We start from the raw sequence: 26,255 nt of genomic DNA, 5'->3' as shown, positions 1-26,255 counted from the left end.
GTGCACCAATCCATTGTTGTTGGTCAGATTATGGACAAGATATGTTCCCACAGTTCATTATCTTGGAGTTTTATATTTTGGATGTGATGTGTTCACAGTTCACGAATGGGGATTATTGGACGTAGTGTGGTCTACAGTTCAAAGTTTCTACAAAGGCAACCGATGCTCAAGATGGCATTACTTCCAGGTACAGAGTTGAGGAGAGTAACACCGAGGTGTATCCAGTTGGTGGCCACTTCTGGGGTGTCCATTGGTCTCACTATTGATGTCCACTATGAGCTGCAGAGAGGGTGTTAGTTTTGGCATCTCAAGTGAACTGCCCAATGTGATCCCATTATTTAGTTTGGCTTTTAGGTATTTATTTTACTTATTTGTCAAAGTCTTGGGTAGGACAATTTACTGAGATTGCTATATAAGCAACCCCTTGCCTCCATTGTATACACATTCAGTTATTCATTGCCAAGGTTGATTGGTTCAAGAGACTCTTCTCTCTCTCTCTCTCTCTCTCTCTCTCTCTCTCTCTCTCTCTCTCTCTCTCTCTCTCTCTCTCTCTCTCTCTCTCTCTCGCGCGCGTGCTCACTCCCCTTGGTCTCTACGCTTCTGCATCGTCGACTTTGACAAGTATCCATTCCACTTCTCGTGATGACCATGCAATGAGTACTTGGGTACTTGGGGTACTTGGGTACTGCTGGGTACGTAAAGGCCCTCTACTCTCTTTTTCACACACTAACTCACACCACTAACTCATAGGGTGGGAACACACCCTTATACTCTTAAAACCATACATAATAATACACTTTGATTTTTTAAGTATATCAATATTTGATACATGTAACCTCAAGCTGGGAGATCTCTCTCTCTCTCTCAAGCTCGTATGCTACTGAAAACAGTCAGCGTTGCCTGCTCTTTCTGCTTGCGCCACCAACAAACCAGTATCAGAGCCTCTCCGGTCCGCGCACTTCTACGTAGCCGCAGCTACAAGCAAGGCCAAAAGTTGCACATGCAGCTGGTCTTTGCATCAAATCAGCCCAAGCCCTTTCACGCGAGACATAACTCAATTCACGCGGGAAATTTTTTTCTTTGACAACAACAGATTTTGCTTCAAAAATTGCAGATTTTGTGCATAAAAGCTTCATAAACATTGGGGCTTTTTGTGTTAAGGTGAAATTGCACTCGGCTAAGTCAATTCCATTGACATTCGTGCAAAATTGAACCCCAAAAATTTGGGGATTTTGCAACAACAAATTTTACAGAAATTCCCCATAATTTGCTGAAGGGATCATGTATTAATGCAATCGGGGCAAATTCGTCAAAGCAATTTTGGGGCTTTTGCTGAAATTGTGCATTTCGGTAAAAATTAAAATTGTCACGAGAAATTTTGAAGATTTTGCTGAAATTTCTGAATTTGGCAAAATTGATGCATGTAATACACTTTGGGGGTATTGCTGATGCAAAATTTTGTATGGTAAATTGTGGTTTTACCTCCCACGCGTGAGATTGTGGAGAAATTGCACAAATTGATTGTGGATTCGTGTATCAGAAACCGATACCCACCTTCATGTATGCAGTACATGCGTCGGGAAACTCTCATCGAGTAATTATATTGTTGAATATTCATGTTGCAGCTGTTCTAGAGATCATTTGCAGATTTGGGATTGTTGCAAATGCATTTTTGGTGATACTGCTGAAGTGGGAGTCACTTTATGGCAATTTCTCTGCTGAAAATTATCACTTTTACTACTGTACATGTATTTGAACACAATGGTGGTGATCCTTGCTCTCTAACTTGTTGGGTTGTTCAAGGATGAAGGTTATTTGTTGTTGTAAATTAGAGCATTTGTGCTTTAGTGCATTGCTAAAGTATGGCTACTAATGCTTCCAGTGGCAGTGGCACTAAATCTCTTCTTGAAATCAAGAGGTTTGATGGCACTGGCTTTGATTTGTGGAAAGACAGAATGGAAGGCATTTTGTTTCTCAAGGATTGCGATGATGTGCTCTTGGAAACTAAGCATGTAACCATGCCAGATGAGGATTGGGCTAGACTCAATAAGAAGGCCATTGCGTACATTAAAATGGTTGTCTGATGATGTACTTACAAACATTAAGCATCTTGATACGGCTTATGCTATATGGAATAAGCTAAAGGACGCTTATGAAAATACAACTCCTATGAATAAGTGCAACTTATGCGTAAACTTGTGAACATGGAGTTAAATGAGTCTAAGCCAGCATCTAAGCATTTGAGTACTTTCACAGGTATCTTGAGTCAGTTGCAGGATTCAGGTCTGCTAGACTTCAATGATAAATTAAAGGCTATTTTCTTGTTGATGACTTTGTCTGATAGACCTTTGGTTGTTTCACTTAGCAACAACCCTGCTTTAACCTTCGATGGTGTTCGAGGCTCTATCCTGAATGAGAAAATCGGAAGGAAGTCTAGGGGTGAAAGCAGTGGTGGCCCAGGGTATCAAGTTAGAGGCAGATCCGAAAAGAGGGGAAATGCAAGCAATAAAGGCAAAAGCAGGAGTAGAAGCAAGGGAAAACAACAAGATGTGACTTGCTATCAGTGTGGATGCAAAGGACACCAAAAGACCGATGCCGTTACTCCAAGAAAGAACAAGCAAGAAAGAAACAACAGGGAAAGAAAGCAAAGGATGATGAGAAAGATGATGACAGCTCTTCCTCAAAAGAAGTTGCTAAAGCCAATGTAGCATCTAGTGTGGTCATTGAAGAGCTTTCTGACACCGAAGAAATGCTTGTTGCGTCCTCATGCATTGATGGAGATGTTATGGCAGCAGCAGGTGATATGCACATCACCAAAAGGGAAGTGATTGACGCCTTGCTTTCAGCCCATAATGGGTTGTCCCAATCTTTGATAGTGGACAACAATGCCTCTTTTCATGTTACTCTCTCTTTGGAGTCGTTTTCTTCATACACTGCAGGTCGCCTACGCAAGGTCTACTTGGGCAACAACTATGCATGTGAGATAGAGGGTGTTGGCACCATTCATTTGGCTCTTGAAAATGGCCAAGAGTTGATTTTGCAGGATGTACGTTATGTCCCTGGCATTAAGAAACGTTTGCTATTTGTGGGGCACTTGGATGCGAAAAGTTATTTCACTACTTTGGGTGGTGGGTCTTGGAAAGTACACAAGGGTTCAATGCTGATTGTAACAGGCAACAAGAAGGGGACTTTGTATTATTTGTATTACAAAGTTTTTGGTTGTAGCGGAAGTCCATTCTCAAATGGAACTTTGGCACAAAAGACTTGGCCATATGAGCCAGAAAGGCCTTCAGGTTCTCTCCTCTTTAGGGAGATTTGATGTAAAAGGCCCTCGTCTGGACTTTTGTAATGGTTGCATACATGGAAAACATGTAAAGTCTTCTTATTACTTTGGTGTCGTTAAGAAGTCTAATGCTCTTGACTTGGTACACTTTGATGTATGCACTATGCCTGTTAGTTCATATGGGGGGTGCACGTTACTTTGCTACTTTCCTTGCTGATTTTAGTAGAAAGTCATGGGTGTATGTATTAAAGGGCAAACATGAAGTGTTGAATGCTTGCAACATTCGAAAGGATAATGGAGGAGAGTATGTCTCTAATGAGTTCAACAAGTTTTGTGAGATGCATGGCATTAAGAGGGAGTTGACGGCTCCTTATAACCTTGCATCAAATAGCGTGGCTGAACGATATGATCGCACACTTTGTGAGAGAGTCAGATGCATGTTGTCAACGGCTAATCTCCCACGAGCTTTGGGGAGAGGCTCTTAAAACTGCAGTTCATGTATGCAATTGCTCTCCGAATCTTGGTTTGAAGAATGACATTGTTGAAGAGGTTTGATTTGCCAAACCTGCTTTATATGACCATTTACGTGTCTTTGGCTGTGAGGCCTGTGTGCATGTACCTGTAGAACTGCGGACCAGACTTGACATGATATCCATCAAGGGCATCGTCATGGTATATGGAGATGAGGGAGAGGGATTACACAAATTTGGTCACCTCAGAATAGGAAGATAGTACGCAGCCGAGATGTAGTGTTTAATGAGGCAAAGTTGCTAAATAATGCTACACAAAGTGATCTTGACAAAATGAAGGTCAAGTTTCAGCATGAACAGCCAGCCCTAAATCAGCCATTAGCTGAAGATTTTGTGCCTATTGATACTGCAAATGTGCAACAACCCGTTGTGCTACTGCCAACCAATGGATGCACCAGATGGGGTAGGAAATGATGAAGAACATGCTGAAAACAGATTACAGCAGCAAGGAAATGTTGAAAATCACCCACCTAATGGTGTGGTCATTCCTGAGGATGTAGGCCCATTGCCACAAAACATGGACCATTGGGTAAGAATGTCTACACGTGTCAGAAGGCAACCACAGAGGTTTCAACCATCTTTGGATTGCATTTTGTTGACAGATGAAAATGAGCCTCTAACATACAAAGAGCCACAATCATGTGAGAAAAAGTGTAAGTGGGAGCTTGTTATGCAAAACGAGATGAATTCTCTGTATGCAAATGATACATGGGAGCTACTTCCAAGAAGTCTTCTCACCGGTGGTGAAGATGACTACCCTCCGTGTTTTGTTTGCTCTCGCTACTCTCCTTGATTTAGAGATGGATCAAATGGATGTAAACACTGCTTTTCTTCATGGTGACTTGGAACAGCCAGAAGGTTTTGTCATTCCAAGAAAAGAGCATTTGGTATGCAGACTAAAACGCAGCTTGTATTGGCCAAAACAAGCCCCAAGCAGTGGTACAAAATTTTTGACACCTTTATGCTCAACCATGGATTTAAACGCAGCCATTCGCATCTCTGCTTGTACACAAAAAAGGCTGAGGATGGAAGCCTTATTGTGCTAGTCTTATGTATGGATGATATGCTAATTGCAGGCAAGCATAATAGTATTGTCAATGCTCTTAAAAAGCAGTTGAATTCAGCCTTCTCAGTGAAAGATTTAGGGGCAACTGAACACAATTTGGGCATGCGGATTAGACGGGATAGAGAGAAACGCTTGTTATTTCTCTCTCAAGACAAGTAGATTGGCAAAGTACTTCAAAGGTTTAATATGGTTGATGCTAAGCCTCTTGGTGTGCCTTTACCGCCACATAAACTGAAGGGTATACCTTATGCATCAGCTTGTGGATCTTTGATGTATGCCATGATTGCCACACGGCCTGACATTTCTCATGCAGAGGGAGTTGTCAATAGACTTATATCTAATCCTGGCAAACCACATTGGGAAGCAATAAATTCCATTTTTCGGTGCTTAAAAGGTACACAGGAGAAATGTATATGCTATGGAAAGGGTACATTGGAATTGCAGGGATTCTGTGATTCAGACATGGCAGGAGATCTTGACACTCGAAAATCTATTAGTGGATATGTCTTTGCACTTGCAGGTGGGGCTGTTTCTTGGTGTTCAAGACTACAAAAGATTGTGGCACTGAGTACTACAGAGGCTAAATATATTTTAGCCACAGAGGCTGCCAAAAAAGTTGTTTGGCTTGGTCGTCTAGTCAGAGATTTTGGTCTTCCTGCATATGCTCCACTGCTTGGTTGTAATAGCCAAAGTGCAGTATATATGGCTAAGAATGCCATGTTTCATGCACGTACCAAACACATAGATGTATGTCACGTCGGTAGCGCAAATCGCAGAAATCCGTATTGTTGCCACGTGGCACTACCAATGCAAATCACAGGCGTCCATACAAATGCCACATCATCATCTTCTACGCTTTTGTGTGTGTGAGTGTTGGTCCCGCTTTAGTTTAATTAGACCTTCGTTGGGCAAATCAACAAAATCGATCAATGCTAATAATGTGGCCACTCTAACCCGTGTTTGGCTGCTAGATGTTAAAACTGAAAGTTGCCAGTCGTTCCCCAAACAACAAAAAATGTTTCTAACATTTTTGCTATTTTAGCTGTTCATGTATAGGATCATTAGTACGATTTATGGGTCCACGGGCTCACTAACAAATGGGTTCAAGATTGTGAGTAGAAAAATCTCTTTATGATTGTAATGAAGGCAGTTTCTTTCTGTCACAAAGAAACAGATATTCTGCCATCGTCACCTTTGCATAACTCATTTGACATAACAAGAGGAGAGCAATGCCATGCAGACAGCAAATTTTCAAACTATGTCGAAGCTTATGCAAATGATTGAGATGGACTTTGAGCAAAGAGAGACGACACCAGAGTTTTTACAAACTATAATACACTTTAATTTTCCTTTCAGCATTTGCAATATAAAATTCCAGACCTGCTTAGGAATAGCTCCTTCTTGTAACACCATAACACTGAGGGGTTGGCTTTGATTACAGCTCTTGAGAGCATCTAATGAAGGAAGACTACCTGCAGACATTCTCTCTCTCTCTCTCTCTCTCTCTCTCTCTCTCTCTCTCTCTCTCTCTCTCTCTCTCTCTCTCTCTCTCTCTCTCTCTCTCTCTCTGTGTGTGTGTGTGTGTGTGTGTGTGTGTGTGTGTGTGTGTGCGCGCGCGTTTGGGTATACCAGGTTTCTCCCCTTGTCACCGACAACAACAAAGATAGAGCGGTGCCTGCTCTTGACGCCATTTTCTATCAGAGTGCGAACACGCTCATCAACCTTCTTCTTCATGGCGAGTGCTGAGCTCGTTAACCCTCCTCTAAAACCCAGTGACCGTTTTGTTGCTTATTAATGAGAGTGGTTCCTTAGTAAAACTCTCTCAAACTTTATGTTTACAGCCCTTGGTCAATGCCCTGACCGATTGAGTCTCTATGTTGGGCATTTTGCATTTTCCGAAACTTAGGTGATATGTCATGGGGATAACTTCTATGGAGGATCACAAAAATGTCAATTGTTGTTTTATTGTTAACGTTCAAAGTGTTGAGGTGACCACGTCGAATAAAGACACCACTCTCACTACTCACAATATGTAGAGGCTACTGCCATACACCTAGGAGATTGGGTGTGTGACCTAGGAAGGGAGATGTTGGATACTGCATAGAAAATTTAAGGAGCTCTATAATTTTTAGCCAGCATCCACATAGAAGTGAGCTTTATCACACACTAAAGAACCTACCCCATTTGTCTCTAATGAATCCTTCAAGTTTGAGTATGAGTTAAAAGTGCCCCTCATCCTAGAACTTGTCCCCTTTTGTAATAGCCCATTCTGTTAGTACATGATTCAAAATCCCTTTACCTGTACAATAAATTCTTTTATTGTAGCATCTAAACCCCCTTGCTTTATGCTTATTTCTGTCACACCTTGTGAGGTGGCCTAAAATGTAATATGCGTTGCTCTCTTATAATAAAATTTACCATGCGCTTAGGGCAGCAAGAAAATTGTGAGGTGATTACATTCAAACTTTGTCTCAAGCAATTGTGGTCTTCCTAAATTAATATAGGTGCAGAGTCCCACACACTTTGTAAAGGCCTACTACCATGCTTTCCGATCTTTAAATACACCCACATAAAGTAGATTCACCTCTTCTGCCACCCGCTACATTCATGAAGTGCCTCCTCATGGGCTATTACAAGGAAACCAATCATCATGCAAAGTAAGTGCCTGAGTTTTGGGATTATGTGGGGAGCATCCTAGTACACCATCGTTGGGCTAAATGTCGTTCTCACTATGCCTTATCTATCAGAAGTTCCTTAATTGGATTTGCCTCTAGCAAGATACAAGACGCTGCTCTGAACTAACTTGTAAACAATGTTTCAATTTACACATAGGTCGCTTGAGCTCACATTAAGATCTCATTAAGATTCAAATGGAACCCATTTTTTCTAATTGCAACGGCTCTTTCTAACCATAGGATATCTCTTGGAGGTTGGGTGCAATGTGGTCCTTGTGAAACGTGTGTGTGTGTGTGTGTGTGTGTGTGTGTGTGTGTGTGTGTGTGTGTGTGTAGCTGTTAAAACTTAAACAACTCAGTATTAGAATCATTTAAGTACAATGTTTGTAGGAAAGAGATCCCCTTTCAGTGTGCAGAAAGTAAAAGAACTTCCCAAGTCATCAGTGAGTGTTCCATCCAGAGTAGGGTAGCTTGCCAAAGTAAAAAAACCTTCAAAGATAAGATAGAGTCCTTACCTGCATCCATCCAAACAAGACAACAATTCAGTTAGCCTTGGATGTGTTTTACAGGTATCAACGGACCATACCAGTTGTTATCCATGTCCATCTTACAAAACGTTTTTACCTTAAACAAGCTCGATCCACAGTAAAACCTTTGTGTTTATAAGTTTAATTATTACTTCTAATCTAAGTGACAAATTTCATCTTCTAATCTGAGTGGTATAATCCCCCAAGAAAACAAACTTCATGAGTTTATTTATCCGTCATATTAGTGAGGTTCTATTGGTAAATAAGCAAAGATACTTCCTTCTAAGTATAGAACGATGTTGTAATACTGTTACAAATGGAGTCCAATGCAGTCTATTCTTATAAGTCATAAACTAATAGCTAGCCAAGTGGTAGAGGCCTAGCCCGTCCAAAAAAACAAGGACAAACTGTGAATGCAAATGCTGTAAAGCATTTGTTGCAATCAATCATAATGATCAGGTCGTTCAAAGAATGTAGCGGATCATATTCCTTCCCATGAAAGCAACATAAACTAGTACATGGGTCCGAAAATAGTGGTACACCAGTTTAGCATTCCCTCCATACGGAAGGTTTTTCCAAGTGACAAAAGCAGTAGAGAAGATGCCATACAATAATACCAGCGGGGCTAAATCAGTAGTAGGAATCCATCCTTATACGAGGTACAACCTTTTCTGAGCCCTTGCTCGGTTTCTTTCCACACAAATGCTAAGCCAAAAACTGCCATATATTTACCTTCAGAAAGAGTAGAACAGAGAACCATTTCATCAACCATTAGCAGCCCCAATACCCGCCAACAGATGGGGTATGAAGGGATATTGAGAGGTTAAGAAATTGGACAGATGTGCAGAAAGCCCTATTGGGTGTGATGGTCTCATAGAGAGAGGTAGGTTCAATTTTCAGGCAGTGAGGGTAAATCAAAAAAATTTCATTGGGGAAGTCCCTATTGTTGACACTTAGTACGTCATCCATGTATCTATAAGTATGTTTGAACTGTGGAAGTTTATTCTTGTAAGTTTCCATGGTCTTGAGACACCACCTGTATTCAAAGAAAGCAAGGTAAATATTACACATAAGTGGAGATCATGAAAAACCCATGGGATGCCAAGGCATTGGTTAAAGCAAAGACCACCTGAAATTATAGTGCAATTATTCAGCAGCCACGAGATGTAGGAGCAAAGCTTAGCTTCATTAAAGTGTAGGGAGTGCACATAGTGAGATAAGTGAATCCACCTAGGTTTTTTGGAAAGAGAGATGTAGAAAAACTTCTTCTTTCTAACATTGGAGAAAGCCAATTTAATCACCTTGGCAAGAACAGCCTTAAGGCCAAGATCCCCATCAAGGGGAATATTTTCGTAACATTGTGTGATGTCAGCCGTAAAGATGTGGAAGATTTGGTGAGGAAGGTTAAGTGAGACCTCCGTAGAGTTTTTAGTAAGCCAGAAGGGATTATATTGGACATGTAAGAAGTCCTGGCAGATTTTCTATTTAGTGGCACAAATAAGCTCAAATTCAAATAATATAAGGTCAAGACAAAAAGTAATATCCTTGGTGATACCAGTAAAGATACAATTGGAGGCATCATATATCCACATGAACTTATGCTTATGGATTTTATAGGTGGAAAAAAGCACTGGTAGCTTAGTGTTCATCATGGAGTAGCCTAGCAGCCCTAAGTGTTTAGCAATTTTATTGGAAATAATTTGAGGTGTAGCATTAATATGACAGAATTCCTTACCAGATACTTGATTACGAGCAGCTTTCCAAGTCAGGTATTTTCAAACAATAGTGGGATAGTTAGAGATTTTGTCAAGCCCGACAACAAACCATTTATCAGAGATCTTTTGAAAATCAAGAGTTAGTTGAGAAGTAAGCCAAGAGTCTTCAGATGATAACCATTTACTAGGAAGTTGTGAAATTTTATGAAGGAAGCATTCCTTCACCACTTCCTTTAAGTCCAGTAGGACTGTCATATCCAGTCGGAGAGCACTGACAAGGTCAGTGAGACAGCTTAGTATAGCTGATAAGGCAAGGTATGGGTTTTTGGGAAAGTTAGGTATATGATTGAGCCCGTTGGCCAAAATTCTACGTATTTTACTATTTTCAATAATGCTAAGATCACAAGTGAAAACATGGTTACCAAAAGCTTCAAAATTTTTGGAAAAAGTGGTAAAATGAACACATGTACAATGAGGGACAGAATCATGCCGAAGAAAGTCATTATATAGATCAACCTTTTTACGGGATGATGATATTTCCATCCTATGAGTATATTGTTGAGCAATTTGTGATTACCAAAAAATAGATCAAAGCACTCACAAAAAAGACTTTTTGGTTGAATCCAATCGAGGAGTACATTGTGAAAGAGACAGTGTATGTAGATGAAACCATTTTCTGGATCCTCTTTGTTGAGAGTTCTTGTTCCGCAAGGGCTTGTAGCAACCTGCAATATACCCAGGGGTTAAAATTCAAGGAAGTTCCTAATGGAGGGAGATCTGCCTCTTCCTCTTGTAAAGCTACGAACTCTTCCTCGGTTAGAGGATGAACTAGGTGTTAAGAAGGAAGTGAAGGAGTTGGGGGTGATCAAGGAGTTAGCCCTTTTGAGAGCATGGGAGTCATCCTCATCAATACAAGGTTTAAGAAGACTAGTGATGAGCTTAACACCTTTAAAGTTAGCATAAATAGTTAAGTAAATGCCAGGTTCATCAGCTTTTAACTCCTTCAAGATATCAAGCATAAGTCCACGGAAGATGTTGAAGGCAATCTGTGCAATTACAATCTGCTTAGCTTGGCCACCTAACCAAGAGGAAATGAGGGAAAGATGAAAGTCCACAGGTTTCTCTGGGAACAGTAAGTCCAAATGGTTGAGAATAAACCATATGGTATGATCAAACCACATGATGCTGGATTCACGAGAGGCTTTAGGTTCAAGTAATCTACAGGCACATTTCACATAAGGATGAAAGACATTCCAGATGGACTCAATGTAAAAATCAGGGTTACTCTTCGCAAATTCCATGTTTCCCTTGGTACGGATGTACATGCCTATATTTGAGGGGCACTTGGAGTGGTCGATGAGATTGAGATTGAAGGGTGCTTTGATGAGCTCACCTTTATCCAAGAATTGCCCTCCTTTAAGAATCTTGAGTCTGCAATCTTCCACAGTAGAGGCAGGGAGGTTGGCAAGGTAAACCCAGGTCTCACTTAAAATAGGAGCTAAGAAAGCTTTGTTGGGTAGGACCCAAAGATGATGGGCAACTCCGAGGGATTCAATTTCAATTTGTCTCACAGGCAAGATAGGAAAAACTTTAGAGATTTTGGGCACCATCTCTAGGAGGTTTGAGTCATTGAGGGAGCAAAGATTACTCTGAAATTCCTTAACTGCTTTAAGGGCTGCACTATCCCAATAGAAGATTCCACCAGTTTGTGGAATAGAAGGAGTGGCTGGTGCACAGACAAAAGATGGATTAAGCTCACATAACTTCTTAAGAAAGTTAGACAGATCTGCACCAGAGGAGGAGAACAGAGCAAGCTCTTGCTGATATTGTGAGGATAATAGAGGAAGCTGGGCAATGTATTGGAAAATTAAATTTACTCCTTCCATGGAGTCTTTGTCCAAAGTTGCTAAAATCTTAACCCAATCATTAAAAGACAACATATGTAAAACATATAATTTTTTGTCAAAGGTAAGAGCCGAATCATAAATTAGTTGCGAAGCATCCAAGCTGCTAATACATCTGAGAACAAGAGAAGTGGCCACTGAGAGGGGCTCCGAGGTCAGTTCCAATCCTTGTGAGAGAGCAAGAGTCTGCAAAAACTGTGAGTGAGGTTCACTTATATTTTCCATAGTAGGTAATAAAATCTTTGGCCTTCCTAAAGAGGAAGGGTCTAGTTCTAACTTCCAAGGCATTCTTTGGTTTATGGTCCTTAAGGTAAAGCTTAATCTGTTCGAGAATCTTTGCATGATTCTCAGGGTTGTGATTAGTGCTCATGCGAGCTGTCTTTCTATAGGGTAAGCAGTCCTGAAAAGTGTAAACATAAATAGAAGTAAAAACAGTAATTGTAAAATTTTATGGCCTGCAAACCTTCAATCGGCAAAGTCAAAGACTATAGTAGCCGTGAACAGGAACCAGAAAAAGAGTCTAAAAGGGACCACCTAACACTAGTCAACCTGTCAAGGGATTACAGACTGTGGGTACAACTTAAAACTCAATTTCGAAGAGAATTTCCAAAGCCATCATCCCGGTTTATCTTGGAAAGAAAAACCTTATTTATAGGATGTGTGTGTAGCTGTTAAATCTTAAATAATAAGACATAATTGAATTTTTACATTCAAAAGATAGTTGGCAATGGAATCAAGGAATAAATATGTACAAAAACAACTCAGTATTAGAATCATTTAAGTACAATGTTTGTAGGAAAGAGATCCCCTTTTAGTATGCAAAAAGTAAAAGAACTTCCCAAGTCATTAGTGAGTGTTCCATCCACAGTAGGGTAGCTTGCCAAAGTAAAAAAACCTTCCAAGATAAGATAGAGTCCTTACCTGCATCCATCCAAACAAGACAACAATTCAGTTAGCCTTGGATGTGTTTTACAGGTATCGACGGACCATACCAGTTGTTATCCATGTCCATCTTACAAAACTTTTTTACCTTAAACAAGCTCGATTAACAGTAAAACCTTTGTGTTTATAAGTTTAATTATTACTTCTAACCTAAGTGATAGATTTCCTCTTCTAATCTGAGTGGTATAATCCCCCAAGAAAACAAACTTCATGAGTTTATTTATCCGTCATATTAGTGAGGTTCTATTGGTAAATAAGCAAAGATATTTCCTTCTAAGTATAGAACTGATGTTGTAATACTGTTACAAATGGAGTCCAATGCAGTCTATTCTTATAAGTCATAAACTAATAGCTAGCCAAGTGGTAGAGGCCTAGCCCGTCCAAAAAAACAAGGACAAACTGTGAATGCAAATGCTGTAAAGCATTGTTGCAATCAATCATAATGATCAGGTCGTTCAAAGAATGTAGCGGATCATATTCCTTCCCATGAAAGCAACATAAACTAGTACATGGGTCCGAAAATAGTGGTACACCAGTTTAGCATTCCCTCCATACGGAAGGTTTTTCCAAGTGACAAAAGTGGTCGACAACATGCCATACAATAATACTAGTGGCGGCTGAATCAGTAGTAGGAATCCATCCTTATACGAGGTACAACCTTTTCAGAGCCTTTGCTTGGTTTCTTTCCATACAAATGCTAAGCCAAAAACTGCCATATACTTACCTTCAGAAAGAGTAGAACAGAGAACCATTTCATCAACCATTAACAGCCCCAAAACGGTGGGTTATACCCAGCCATATTGCCAAGTATAAATGATGTCCACTTTACTCAGAATGTGAGTACACATAGTATTACAAGGTACCCAGCACCTCAGATGCTACAAAGGCCAAGACTAACCCCTATTTATTGAAAAAACTAGTTATTGCCAAAAATAGGTAATGTTGGCAGTCGGTAAAACCTTGCAGTGGCCTTGAAAAAATCCAAGTTACATGGTCACATAGTAGTATAAAGCCATGTTGCGCACAGTTTCCTTTCAGAAAAACAGTAGGAAGAAACCCTTTTTAATTCCCCTTGAATGTAATCAAGTAGTAGATGCCAACCATTTTTAGCAACCATATTCCATGGTAAGTACCATAATAACCTAATGTTCATGAGTAGTATGCATAGTGTTCAAGACCACAGTTAACGACTGTTGAAAAAAACAGTCACGACTGCAAGCAGCAAAACCACCACAATGTTTATTGAAAACCTTTCTTCCCTATTGTGTTAACAAAATGGCAGGGTACTGCTTAATACAAAGAATTTCAATCATAACCGGCAGCGAGGCAAGTTTAGGCCAAAAAAAAACCTGAGATGTTTGAGTGGTGAGCTCCATAGCTCTATTCGTGAAGCAGGTAGTAAATCCTCTCAGACAAAAACACAACAAAATAATCACTGGCTAAGTGAGGGGCAAGGTGCACCCTCACCTTGTTTAAATAGAGGGTGGACTTCTAGTCCTCTGAGCATGAGTAATGGGTGAGCCGAGCCGCCCTCCTTTGTGAATGTGTGGTAGCATCAAACGGCACGCAGATACCCTTGAGAGGGGGGATCCATAGCTAGGGAGAAGAGGCCGCCTTCTCGGCGTAATGAGAACAGAGACTTTAATCACGCTCGACACTCCAGGGAAAACATTATAAGCTTTATTATTCAAGGGCCGGGTCCCATAGTCTTTATATGGCATGTTTTGAGCAATAAAAAGTATCCCATCAATTTCCGGTCAAGATCAATGTGTGTCTGTGGGGGGGGGGGGGGGGGGGGGGGGGGGGGATTAGTAACCAGAATACCTATAGTACCATAGTGTGTGTGTGTGTGTGTGTGTGTGTGTGTGTGAAAATATTCAACATGCCACAAAGAACTAAAGTAAAGGTCTAAGCGACACTTGATCAAAGACAAGGAATTATGTGCACAAGGAATTATTTATACAAATTTTGTAAGATAACATTTTTAAATGTAGCTTCAGAGAATGAAAACTCAATCTAAAATTTAGTGAAAGTATATAAGGTATATGTCTTTGTTTTAACCTTGAGGGTCCTCACGTGCATCCGTATAAATAAACAAAATTTTGTATTAGGCTTGAATGTGTATCACAAGTGAATACAAAACCTACCTGTTAAGAAATTGTTCGCCCTCTCTCCATGATCTTCAAAATATTTCCTCGATGGTCACCGTGTATGGTCCATGGATAATGATCAACATGTGAGATTTTTTGCATGTGATTAAGGAACAGTTGGACTTGTACAATGGTAATTGATCGATGTTCTACGTTATTGGTTAACTAACTATGCATCGTAATTAAAGATTGATGCATGGAGATTGGATGGAGTTTCAAAGAAGATAACTTCACGATCAAGAATCTATCATCAGATGTGAAATTTGTCAAGGTTAAGTGCTTAAGCTCCAATTATTAGAATCATGCAAATTAGGACTCAAACAAAAGCTCTCTTTTAGGTCACGCATCAATAGTATCAATTTTATATTTTGATAATGTCTACTAGTATTTGCAACAACATTTTTGCTTGCCAGTCATTCTCCTTGTCTCAGAGTTACGTGCTTGTCCTTAGGCAGCACTCTAATGAAGGGATACCTCCTATCAATGTGCTTTCTCTTTGAATGCACTCTATCACAATGCAAATTCCAAACTTCTGTATTAATGCTCAAATTTCCCAATAGATGAATAAGCCATATAGCTTCTTTGACGGCATCTAACGCAACAATATATCCCGATTTTGTACTAGACTAAGATGTACAATCTTGCAAACAAGATCGCCATGAAATTGCACTACCAGTGGATGTAAATACATAGCATGACATATACTTTATTGTCCACATTCCTTGCATAATCTTCATTTGTGTAGCCAACTACACATGTGTTTTTGCCTCCAAATAACATGTGCAACTCTTTTGTACTATCCAAGTATCTTGTCACACCTTTCATCGCCTTGAAATGCTTCTTACCATAATTTGCCATAAATTTACGAACAACTCCCATTGTAAATGTAATTTTTGCATGACTCCCAATCATGTCATACATCAAACAACCAATTGTAGATGCATACAAAAGTTTAGCCACCTCAACCCTTTCCTCGTCAGATTTGGGATAATATTCTTGGCTAAGTTTCACTCTTGTAGGCAATAGAAAAGAATCTGCTCCCCATCTCCATATTGAAATGCTTCATTACATAAGAAGTGTATCCTTTCTATAGCAAGGAAAAAACCTTCTTAAAATTTTCTAGCATCATGTGCATGCTAGGGATATGGTTTGATTCACACAAATCCTTCATGTCAAAGTTCTCATGTAACTTTGTCTTTGACGTGTCTACCTCAAGGTTGTTCTTCATAGTTATGAGCATATCATCCACATTATCGAAACAAAATCAAAAGAATATTGTCTATAGCTTTTTTGTGCAGAGTCCCAAAGCTTCAAGTCATATTAAACTCTATGCTAAGAGTCATAGTTATTAGGCTTACGCTCAAAGTGGAAGAGTTGAGCATATATAAAGTCATGTTGCTCATGATGGACGAGGTGAGCATAAGAGTCAAAGTCTATTAACTTACAATTGGTGGTGTCGTAGAGTCCAACACTCACGCACAGTGCACAGTAAGATGAGAGCACATATCCTCGTCAACAAAAACCATTCTTAAAGGGGTGCTAGCTTGCAAAGCCATATCATATGCTTTTATAGCTACACCATCTTTTTGAAGAACCCCTCAAAATATTTCTTGCACAGCATATTGTTTCCCATGCATTTTTTTGTATGCATAAATAGGATGTCCCATCACTGGACATATGCATTAGACACTCTTTTTGCTTCCACCTATGCACCTTGAGTGGACTACAATAGGCAAACCAATGTTCCATCATGCTACCCTCTCATATTTGCGGCCTTTTTAATTCCATATCTATATTAGCAAATAATCCCTTCCGTACTTTATTAATATTTCCCATGCTAATAAGTACTCCAATAATGCGCGTATCCCAAAGGCACTTTTTTCCCACTGGGTTTTTTCCCTTTGCTCATCCAGGTTTTAGACCCTATTTAGGACCTCATCGTTCTACTTCCTTTATACATACATTTTATAAATAAACATCAGCCTCATCATTATGCTATTACAACGAACAAATACAACATCATCTCTCACATCAGACATATTCAAACCAATGAAGATGCTGCAGCAGAAGACCCTCATCAACAAATTCAACGACAAATGAAGACAACCAGCCCATCAACAACCAATCAAAACCTTCCCTTGCCTCCATGGACACTTTTCAACAGTGCTCGAGGACAGGCACTAAAATAGGAAGGGGGAAATGTTAACTGAGTCAACATCAGTTAACAGAAGCTGTTAAAGACTGAAGACGTACAAATGCACATCGAGAATGAATGGAAAGAAGCAGTAAAGATTGGAGTTACACATTTTCCATGTTTTCCCAAAATGGTCACGTATTGTAAATTCTCAAATTATTTCAAGCCATTGTAATATTTCTAATGTATTACGGGCTCAATGGGAGTTCCAAGTTGTAAAGAATAGGTCGCTTATTGTGCCTAGGTTGTAGATTCAATAAGTGGTGAGTCCTAAAGGCCTTGGGTGCCCGGACATTGCATATTTTTAACCTAGGTATATAAGGCAGTGTGTAAAAGAAATTAGGGTTCCCAAGTCATTTGTTGAGAGCACTCTTTGGTGAGAGCTCTTGAGGTGTGTGGCTATGGAGTCCTTGAGCTTCTCCTTGCTCATGAGACTTGATTAACACTCATCAATGATTCATTCTCTCTCACTATGCCTCTCTCTTACTTCTTATGATTGCATATGGTGCTTAGATTAACTAGATCTTAACTAATTAGTGGTTAATCCCTCTCTAATCTTGTGTGATTGCCTTCTTTTGCTTGTGTGTGCATGTAGGTTTGATTGGAGTGTGGTGCTCGATAGATCTATGTGTGTGTGCTTGCGATTAGTGTGTTGCATGATAGGATTAGTGTTGTGTGTGTCTTGCAATTGTAGTGTGTGTGATTGGGTTGATTAGAGGTGAAGAGAAGTGGATATGGAGATTGCCCTTCATTGCGGCTTAGCTCCTCCATAGGTCGAGAAGTTCACCTCATAGAGTTAACCATTTGTGTTGCCACGATTAGCTCACTAACCATGTGAGTGTTTCCATGCCCTAGCTAGGTAGCTCATCCCTCCGGATTGATAATTTTGTTGGTCATTGGAGCTATTGCAACGATGGGAACCCCAATAGGTGTCCGGCTATGTGTCCGGCCAGGTGGGTGCCTGTTTGGTCAATCCGCTAACACCATCATATTTAGGTCTATAATAGCACTCGTTGGTCTCATGGTTTATCTATTTCCCTTTTATGGCACACCACTTATATGGTCTTGCTAGTCCCATGGGCTGCCCTTATGGCAGAACTTGTCCTGGCCCTCTCCCTTGCATCCCCTACCTATTGCTCATCATCTCATTTATGCGCTTAAGAATATCTTTGGTAGCATTCATAGGAGTTGCCACAATAGGTCTAGTTGTGTTGGCATGGTATATATGGTTAGCTCATTTTGCATGTCCTTAACAATGCTCTCTTTGTTGAATATCTTACAGTTCACCCCCAAGTCTATAGCATCTAAATGCATGCTTCCAGGGTGGGTGGTATGCATCTTGCTATACAAAATAGCATGCAACTCTTTGTTGAGTAAGACTTCTAGAAACAATGAGACTCTCGATTGTAATTTCCAACTCCACGCATATGTTAACATGCTATCTCATTTGACTTACATAATCTCTTATAGATTCTGCTTGTTTTTGTTTAAAGTTGTAGATTTGTACTACCATGTTGTACTTGGTTCCCATCTTTGAGCAGGAAACAAAAAATATCATTGCCAATGTTGTCACATCTATACTAGATCTAGGAGTTATGTTATGAAACCACGTCAAAGCCTTACCTTCTAGGGTCATACTATGGAAGTCCGTTATTCTCTCTTCTCTCAGTACTTGCATGAAGCTGCTAAGTGGTCATATGGATCTCCAGATTTTTGACCCATTTTTGAAAATCACATGGTGGTCTAACTCTATGGTTATGCCTTCTGGCTAGTGGTCCTTCGACTAAGCATTTAAACCAGTTGCTTGGTAAATGTGACTCGTGTGGAACTCTTCTATGAAGAATGCACTGGAATGCTAGATGTGTTCAGATAGCTATTCTAGGTTGGTACTTAGAACTAAAGATGTCAAACTCAGATAGCACTTTAGACTAAGACTTCAGAATACTTGTACTGAAAAGACAGAACAATGGAACTGGAAACACAAGATACTATAATTGAGACTGGAATCGGGATTGCATTAAAAATATCAAATTACAACTGGTAAGTCTCCACTATGCTAGTAGTTGGCTTTGGAATTACACACACATAGACACACAAAGAGAGAGATCTTGTATTTGGGTAGCCAACTCTCTTATGTCAGCATAGGACTCCAAAGGTGCTAGTGTTGCCGCCATTGGCTCGACTTCAAGCGAGTGGTCGAGCACCAATTAACTCACCCAACAAACCCTCTTCTTGTCAAGTGCCTTCTTCCTCTTGGATAGTGCCTGGGATGCCTTGGAAGTAGTGGGTCCAATATTTCCCTTCTGAATTAGTCTGAGCAGTGCCTCTTACTTTAGCTAGTCCTTTCTCTTAGTTATCATTTCAATATCATAAGGCATCATAACATCCCAAGTCTTGGTGCTAGAATTATACAGAGTGTGTTTGCCTCTTGTCAAGCAATTTTTGGCAAGTCTGTGACAATAGGAAGCAGTATGCATCCAACCCTGAGGCAATGGATGGTTGCATCTGATGCGAGCCTCAAACAAAATCTCAGCCATTTCTTTAAATTGATGTTCAGAGCTTGCCTTACTAGCCAGTTCCTTCTCTGGAATTTTGCATGCTTCAATTGTCAGGCGTAACAGCTGGTTGGTGATCCAAATAAGCTGTTTTATTTGAATCTTACATCGACCCATTAAAAGCTGAAATTTATGGATTTCATCCAGTAGCTCATTGGCCACAGTCTTCAACAATGAATCTTGCAATACTTGATTCCATGCCAACCATTCCATGGTCGCCTCCTCATACCATGTTCGGAGCCCATCTTCTATCTCAAGATATTTTTGTTGGTCTACTAGCTCAGTGTGAGGTGGATAAAGAGCTAGAAATAAGCGAGGTAACTCAACTTCTTTGGCTTGGATGGCATACATTAGTGTTGGAGAATCAAGAACAATCTCTAGAAAATTCAGCATCGTCTGAGTCTCTTGTTGCATCATTTTCCTTGTAACCTTGACCAAGTGAAACAAACTCTTCAAATGTGTTTCCTGTTCTTTGATAGTCATTCTGGTCTTGGGTCCTCTATTGCTAGCTTCATTGCACTTTAACAAATCCTTGAGTGTGAGATCTAGAACTTCTTTGGCACTTTGCATTTGTACCAGCATCTCCTTTAGCTGCTGCCTAATTTCAATCATGAACTTGTATGTAGGTTTGTTACCTATCAACATTTCTACTTGAAGCCCAAGTGACTTGAGGTTTGTTGTTGTCAATTCTGTAGCCTTTGGATGCACTACCCTATCATTCATGGTAAGTTCCCATTCTAGAATTATTTCTAGCACTTGGATACATGTAGGATGTATAAGAAACTACCTGGTTGTGGTAGCTGGCCGACTTCCAGTCTGCAACCATCCATCTTGTTCCCACATAGAGATTCTAAAATCTTTCCAAATCCAAGTACATTGAATTTTTGTCCAAAAATTGCTTGATTTGGATACTTTTGGCTCTTTGTAGAGTCTTGTTCAGTGCTAGCAACTCAGTAGAATGATTGTGGTCAGATTTAGAGTCAGTAAGCTGTAAAATTGCTTTCCCTTTATTTTGACTTGAACCTGTCTGGCCTTCTTGTCCTTTAGTCTAATGGGGTGGAATTTGATTGTTTCTAGTTGGTGGTTTGTGGTGTTTAGATGGATGACCTGAAGTCCTATTTGGAGGTGTACTCCCAGTTGCAAAACCTCCAGCAACTCAACCAATATGATGGCCACCTGTGCCATCCTCATTATCATCATCATTGTTATCATTTTTCTTTTGGTGTTGTCGATCTTGATCCTGATCTTCATCCTCCTTCTCATCTTCCCCATAATTGGCATCCTTATATTTCTAGTTGTCACTATACTCAATGATAGCTTCATTAACCAGTGTTGTATTGTACTATCATGCTTTTTCTCTGAGCTCTGCGTGGACTATCTCAATGAAGGTCTCAAGATCAAATACATCTAGGGTTAGGTCCCCATTCTTATCCACAATCTATACTTAGTTGTGGTAGATGTACTTAGTTGTGGTAGATGTATTTCTGGGATATAACGTCCTTTTTCACTTGATGTCCTTTGAATAAGCCCCTATAATCTGATCTCTTGGCCTCCAAAAGCGTATGGTAACAATCGATATCTCTCAGAGCATCTTCTTTTGACTCTTGCATTATTTGATTTTCTTGGAGAACTTTTTAAATCTTCCTTTCCAATCCTTGCTTCTCCCGCTTGTGCTACTGTTCCTGTATTTGCATGGCTAGGTTTGTGGCTGACCAATTGGTCTTTTCCTCCCTTAGCTTCTTCAACTCCTCCTGGGCCTTGCAAAGTTCCTCTTGAAGTGTTGTACTAGCATTGGAGGTAGAGGTTTGAGCCTCCATTATTTGACCAATGCCATTCACTATTGTGTTCCAACCAGACTAATAGCTGTTGCACACCCTTGAGTGATTATATCTAAATCAATGTGATCTGCTGCATAGTCTATCACTAGAAATGGATACAATAGGGCAGCTCTATCTGGTTTCTTTATTACCGGCCTTCCCTTAAGAGGTGTTGTCTGCAACCTCTACATCTGATCTATCTTCACCGTTGCTAGATTACTGGCTTTTGGTACAGAGCCATTTCCAAATGCCTGGTTGGTCGCTTTAGTTTGGAAAGTTGTTTGGTGCTCGGTCGTATGGATTGATTGGTTTGTAGGTTTTTCCTTTTCCTACGTACTCTGCTTAGTAGAAGTGTCAATGCTTGTTTTGAGTTCTGGCTTTGAACCCCTTGATCAATCCAAAGTTCCGAGATTTTTAACAGCAGAGCTAGTGGCTGTGTGAGTAGCATGACGTTTCTCCCCAACTAGCTCCTTACCCTTGCCTTTGCCCTCGGATGGCTTGGCTGGAATTTCTTTTGCCTATGAACCAGCCCTGTTTGAACCAGTTCTATCCTCTGGTTCTTCATCATATGAATCTAAATTGATTCTTTTTTCTCTTGAAGTAGATACCCTGTCCCAAATTGTTTGAATAGTAATAGGTACTGCAAGTAAGCTTGCCCAGTAGATAAACTACTAGACATACCAAGACTTAAATAGAATTTTAGATTTGGCCTCGATAGTTTGCTAAATGACGCTGCTATATAACAAATGCGTATTGTTTATAGGTCTAACACTTTGGACAGTAGCATTGCAAACAACTTTTCTAATAGATATGTGGGGTTATTTTTCAGGCTAATGGTCTCAATAATGAATCTATACACTACAATGTGTTCCAATGCTGCCACTAGAATACCCTAAGCACCATCTGTTTGCTTCTTCATGGCATGATCATCTTCTTTCAGATACTGGCTCACTTCTTCAACCGTTGCTGGTGTGTCTTCTGAACATTAGGGAGTTTGAAAATATGTGCCAGTGCTCTAGTAGTCAACTCAGGCTTGGGACCATGAATGACTACAATAATCTTTTTTGCTTTGTATGTAGCGAGTACGTGTTGTGTGATTTGCTTGTCAAAGGGAAGTGTTGCAACTTCCACTATGACTTCTAAGCCCCAAAGATTGAGCAGAGCCTGCTCACTTTCTTGGAAGACATATTTTGCTATCTTATTGTGTGGAAGAAAACCTAAGGACTCCTTAAGGCTCTCTATTTCTGCACTCATCTTGTCCAAGGATTCTTGCATGCACTGTGACTTGGACTTTCTATCCATACAAGACTCAACCAAAGAAGTCTTAGTTGAAGATCACTACTTGTTGTCACTGCCAGTTATTGAAGGAGTAGTGCCTTGTGTCGGGTATGGTCATTGTTGAAGGAGTTTGGCTCCACGCAAAGAAGCAGGTATCTGTGGGCTTGAAATGATCTCTGCAGGTTGAGAGGAAAGTGGCACTAAGGGTTGCAAGTAAACTACAGATGGGTGAACCGCCCACATAGTTATACGTATCCTTGCCATGAATGCTCCACTAGCTGTCCACCCTTGATCTCTACACTGTACTTGTGACATGTCATGGCTTGTATGATTAATCATTCCTATATCTGCATTGGTTCATTTCCCACTTGCAACTGGCCATCGCTATAAATGGTTCATTTGTCTCTAATTGAACTGATAGGATAACTGAATGTCACGTTGGTATTGGTGTTGAATCTGATTGTAAGGCAAAGTTGGTAATTGTACAGACTCATCTATTGGTTGCATAACTGAACTGACATAAAACAAGTCCAGTAAATCCCCTTTTGGTTCCCTTGCTAGTTCTTGTTCTAGCCCTGGCTCAACTAAAACCACTTCTATTCTCGAATAATATAGATTAATCTTGGTTCCATGGTATACTCCAGGAAAATGATAGATCCAAAAAATCTCTGAGTCTCACTGTTGCATTCAAGAATACCCAATCAACCTCATAAAGTCCTGACCATGCTATTTTCAAGTTCAATTTCTTTGGTCCTAGTTTGGCCTGATAGAGCAAAACTAAGTCACCTCTCTGGAACTCTCTGACCTTGATCCTGCTGTCATGCAAATTCTTCCTTCTCTATTGCACCACTTCTTGTTCCAATATAGCCCTCTGTTGTATCTCATCCAGCTGTAGTAGATAATCCAATTGTTGCTCTAGGTTCTGATTAAAATCCATCCCATATTCAACTGCCAGTTGTAAACTTGGAATTACAAATTCCATGGGCAGTACCGCTTGTGTTCCATAAACTAGTTTAAATGGGGTCATTCCCGTAGTGATTTTGTAAGCAGTTCGGTAGGCCCATAATGTTGTCTAAAATCTGGCATCCCATTGGTGTGGTTCCTTATGAACAATCTTTGTAAGGATGGTTTTGATAGTTTTATTACTGTTTTTAGTCTGGCCATTATCTAGGATAATATGGCGTTGACTTCATGTGTTTGATTGAAAACATCTCCACGAGAATTTCCATTGTGTCATTAATGAAATGAGTGCCCTGGTTTGACATTATTTCAATAGGATAGCCATATCTACACATGATATTCTCATAGATTAATGAAGCATTAGACCTAGTAATATTATTTGGGAGAGCTTTAGCCTCCACCCATTTGCTGTCATAGCATGTAGCCATGATGATGTACTTGTCCTTCCTGGGGATTACCGTCTTGAATGGTCCCATGAAGTCAAGTCCCAGTGGTAGAACTAGAGTCAGTGGTGTCATGTCAGTTGTTGTAGGTCTACCCATCCTTTGGCATATATCACATGTTTTACAAAAATTCCTGACATCTGCCATCATGGATTTCCACCATAATCTAGCTTGAAGGATTTTCTTATACGTAATGTCAGTTGAAAAGCGACTGCCTATGTCACCATGACGTGCCTTAGTGATAAGAATGGTAAAAAAGATAATGTGTTAAAACACACCAAATGATGTGGCTACTAAGAAACATATATATTGATTGTGCCAACCAAAAATATAATATCTAGACACAAAAAGAACCAACAACTCTTATCATAAAATTGGTCAAGGTATTCTGAATTACAAGAAAATTGCTAGTCCCAATTTTAAGACACTATCAAGTTTCAACTACACTATAATGTACAACACCCAAATTAACATTTGATAATAAAAAAACCTAAAGAATATTGTGGAGTAGCCTATGGCCCTAAGACCATAACTACTCATGTATGGCATAGTGTTAAAGAATATATGTTTGTGCCAAAGAATCTATATTAACTTGCCACATTTTTATCAATACATGCTTTAAAATTTCAATAAAGCGTCTAGACATGGTCTCTTAAAAGTTCCATACATGCTTTAAAACTTTAATAAATCTTCTAGAGGCGGTGTCTCAAAAACAAAGGTGTTTAAAAACACCATTGATATGACGAAATAGTAGCATATGAACTCATTACACCAAATCTGTATGAGTTGTACACAAAGATTTACAACAACTCATTTCATAAAATTTATGGTCTTTATCCCATGTACAACAAAGTACTAAGTGCAAGGAGTATAGTATCTTCAAGATAGAGGATGTTCAATAAACACCATTTTTGTAGCACTATCAATTGTCAACATCCTTTTGCTAGTTTTTACCACCTCAAAAGATAGGAGCATCAAACAATTGTATTAGCAATTCTACTTAAGTGAGAGGTGTCTCCTCACATATGATGCACTTCATAAATCCAAAATCTAATGATATTTTGAAGCTATTTTTAAATGAGATTTTTTATTTTTCTCGAAAGAAGTTGGTAGCTACTCAAATCATTGTTCCACTTTAAATGAGACACTTGATGTAGCTTGAGAAGAAACTCTTCTAATTTATGACAATGATAATATTAAACCATTTTTCAAAATACCCCTTTGAATGACAAAAAAAAATCAATTCAATAGTTTCAGTCCAATGCACAACAAATCAAAATATGTTTAACAAACAAAAGAGCACAATGTACATATAAGACTTAGTGTCTTTGAGGTCATAGGATACCTTCTATAGTGAGTTCTAATTAGAGCACCTTTTTGTCTTGTGGCCACAAGCTTGTATGGTTATGATACCATATGGTATGGATATGTTGGCTTTCTATGGACGTAGGATCATAGGATTCTCTGATTCTAAATGGCATAATGCTCTATAAAGCTCTCAAATATTTTTCTTTTGTTGAAAGGCTAAGGTCCACCTTTATAGATGCCAATAGATGGAGACTAAGTGTGGCCTAAGAGAGTTAGGATTCTCTTTGTAGTTTGTAATTAAGAGGCTTGTTCCTTATGTTATGTTAGCCTCCCATGATATTAAGGCTAAAGAGTTCTAATTGCAAGCCACACATGGTAAGTGCTTTTTGCATAACCTTGTGTCCTTGTGGTCATAGGGTGATGATGCCATAGGTGAAAATTACATCGCTTCCTATTAATACAAAATAAATGGAGAAACTAGCATGGCCCATATTTAGGATCATACAGTGCCAATAGTTTGGCTTCATAGGGAAGCGTGACCAGATCAAATGGATTCTTATGGCCCAAAGGCCATAAGGTTCCATTTGTAAATAGCATAAAATAACTTTAAGAATGTAAACAAGAATGTTATTTGTGATGAAAGGACCATGCTTAATGAAGCTATTTATATAGCAACATTTGAATCTTTTGATAAACTAAAATTAAGCAAAGTGCACATCAAAGTCAAAAGCTACATATAGAATTGAAAGACAAATCTTCATAATCACTCTAAAAAAATACATAAAGAGCTTTTGTGGTTTCCATAATATTACAAAAATCTACTTCATCATCAATGTCAATGGACATCTATTTGAGATTATATTGAATCTTTAACTGTTTTATAAAATTCTTGGCCTCATGTACTTTGA

General features: G+C 39.5%; 1 protein-coding gene across 3 annotated transcripts in view; it reads right to left on the bottom strand.

The window, feature by feature from the left end:
* LOC147465864 (uncharacterized) overlaps positions 1-6,646 on the bottom strand; it is a 28,303-nt gene extending 21,657 nt beyond the window's left edge. For all 3 annotated transcript variants that reach the window (XM_086512688.1, XM_086512696.1, XM_086512680.1), the window contains exons 1-2: positions 6,509-6,646; positions 6,260-6,351 (exon numbers count right to left, since the gene is read on the bottom strand). In XM_086512688.1, coding sequence (XP_086368814.1) covers positions 6,260-6,333 — 74 coding nt within the window. In that variant the 5' untranslated portion in view covers positions 6,334-6,351; positions 6,509-6,646. The remainder of the gene's footprint in view (positions 1-6,259; positions 6,352-6,508) is intronic.
* Positions 6,647-26,255: the final 19,609 nt, after the last annotated feature.

This window comes from Adiantum capillus-veneris, chromosome 1, assembly GCF_014529385.1.
Source record: "Adiantum capillus-veneris isolate H3 chromosome 1, ASM1452938v2, whole genome shotgun sequence".
Lineage (NCBI taxonomy): Eukaryota > Viridiplantae > Streptophyta > Polypodiopsida > Polypodiales > Pteridaceae > Adiantum > Adiantum capillus-veneris.
This window is presented reverse-complemented; position numbering and strand designations above follow the sequence as displayed.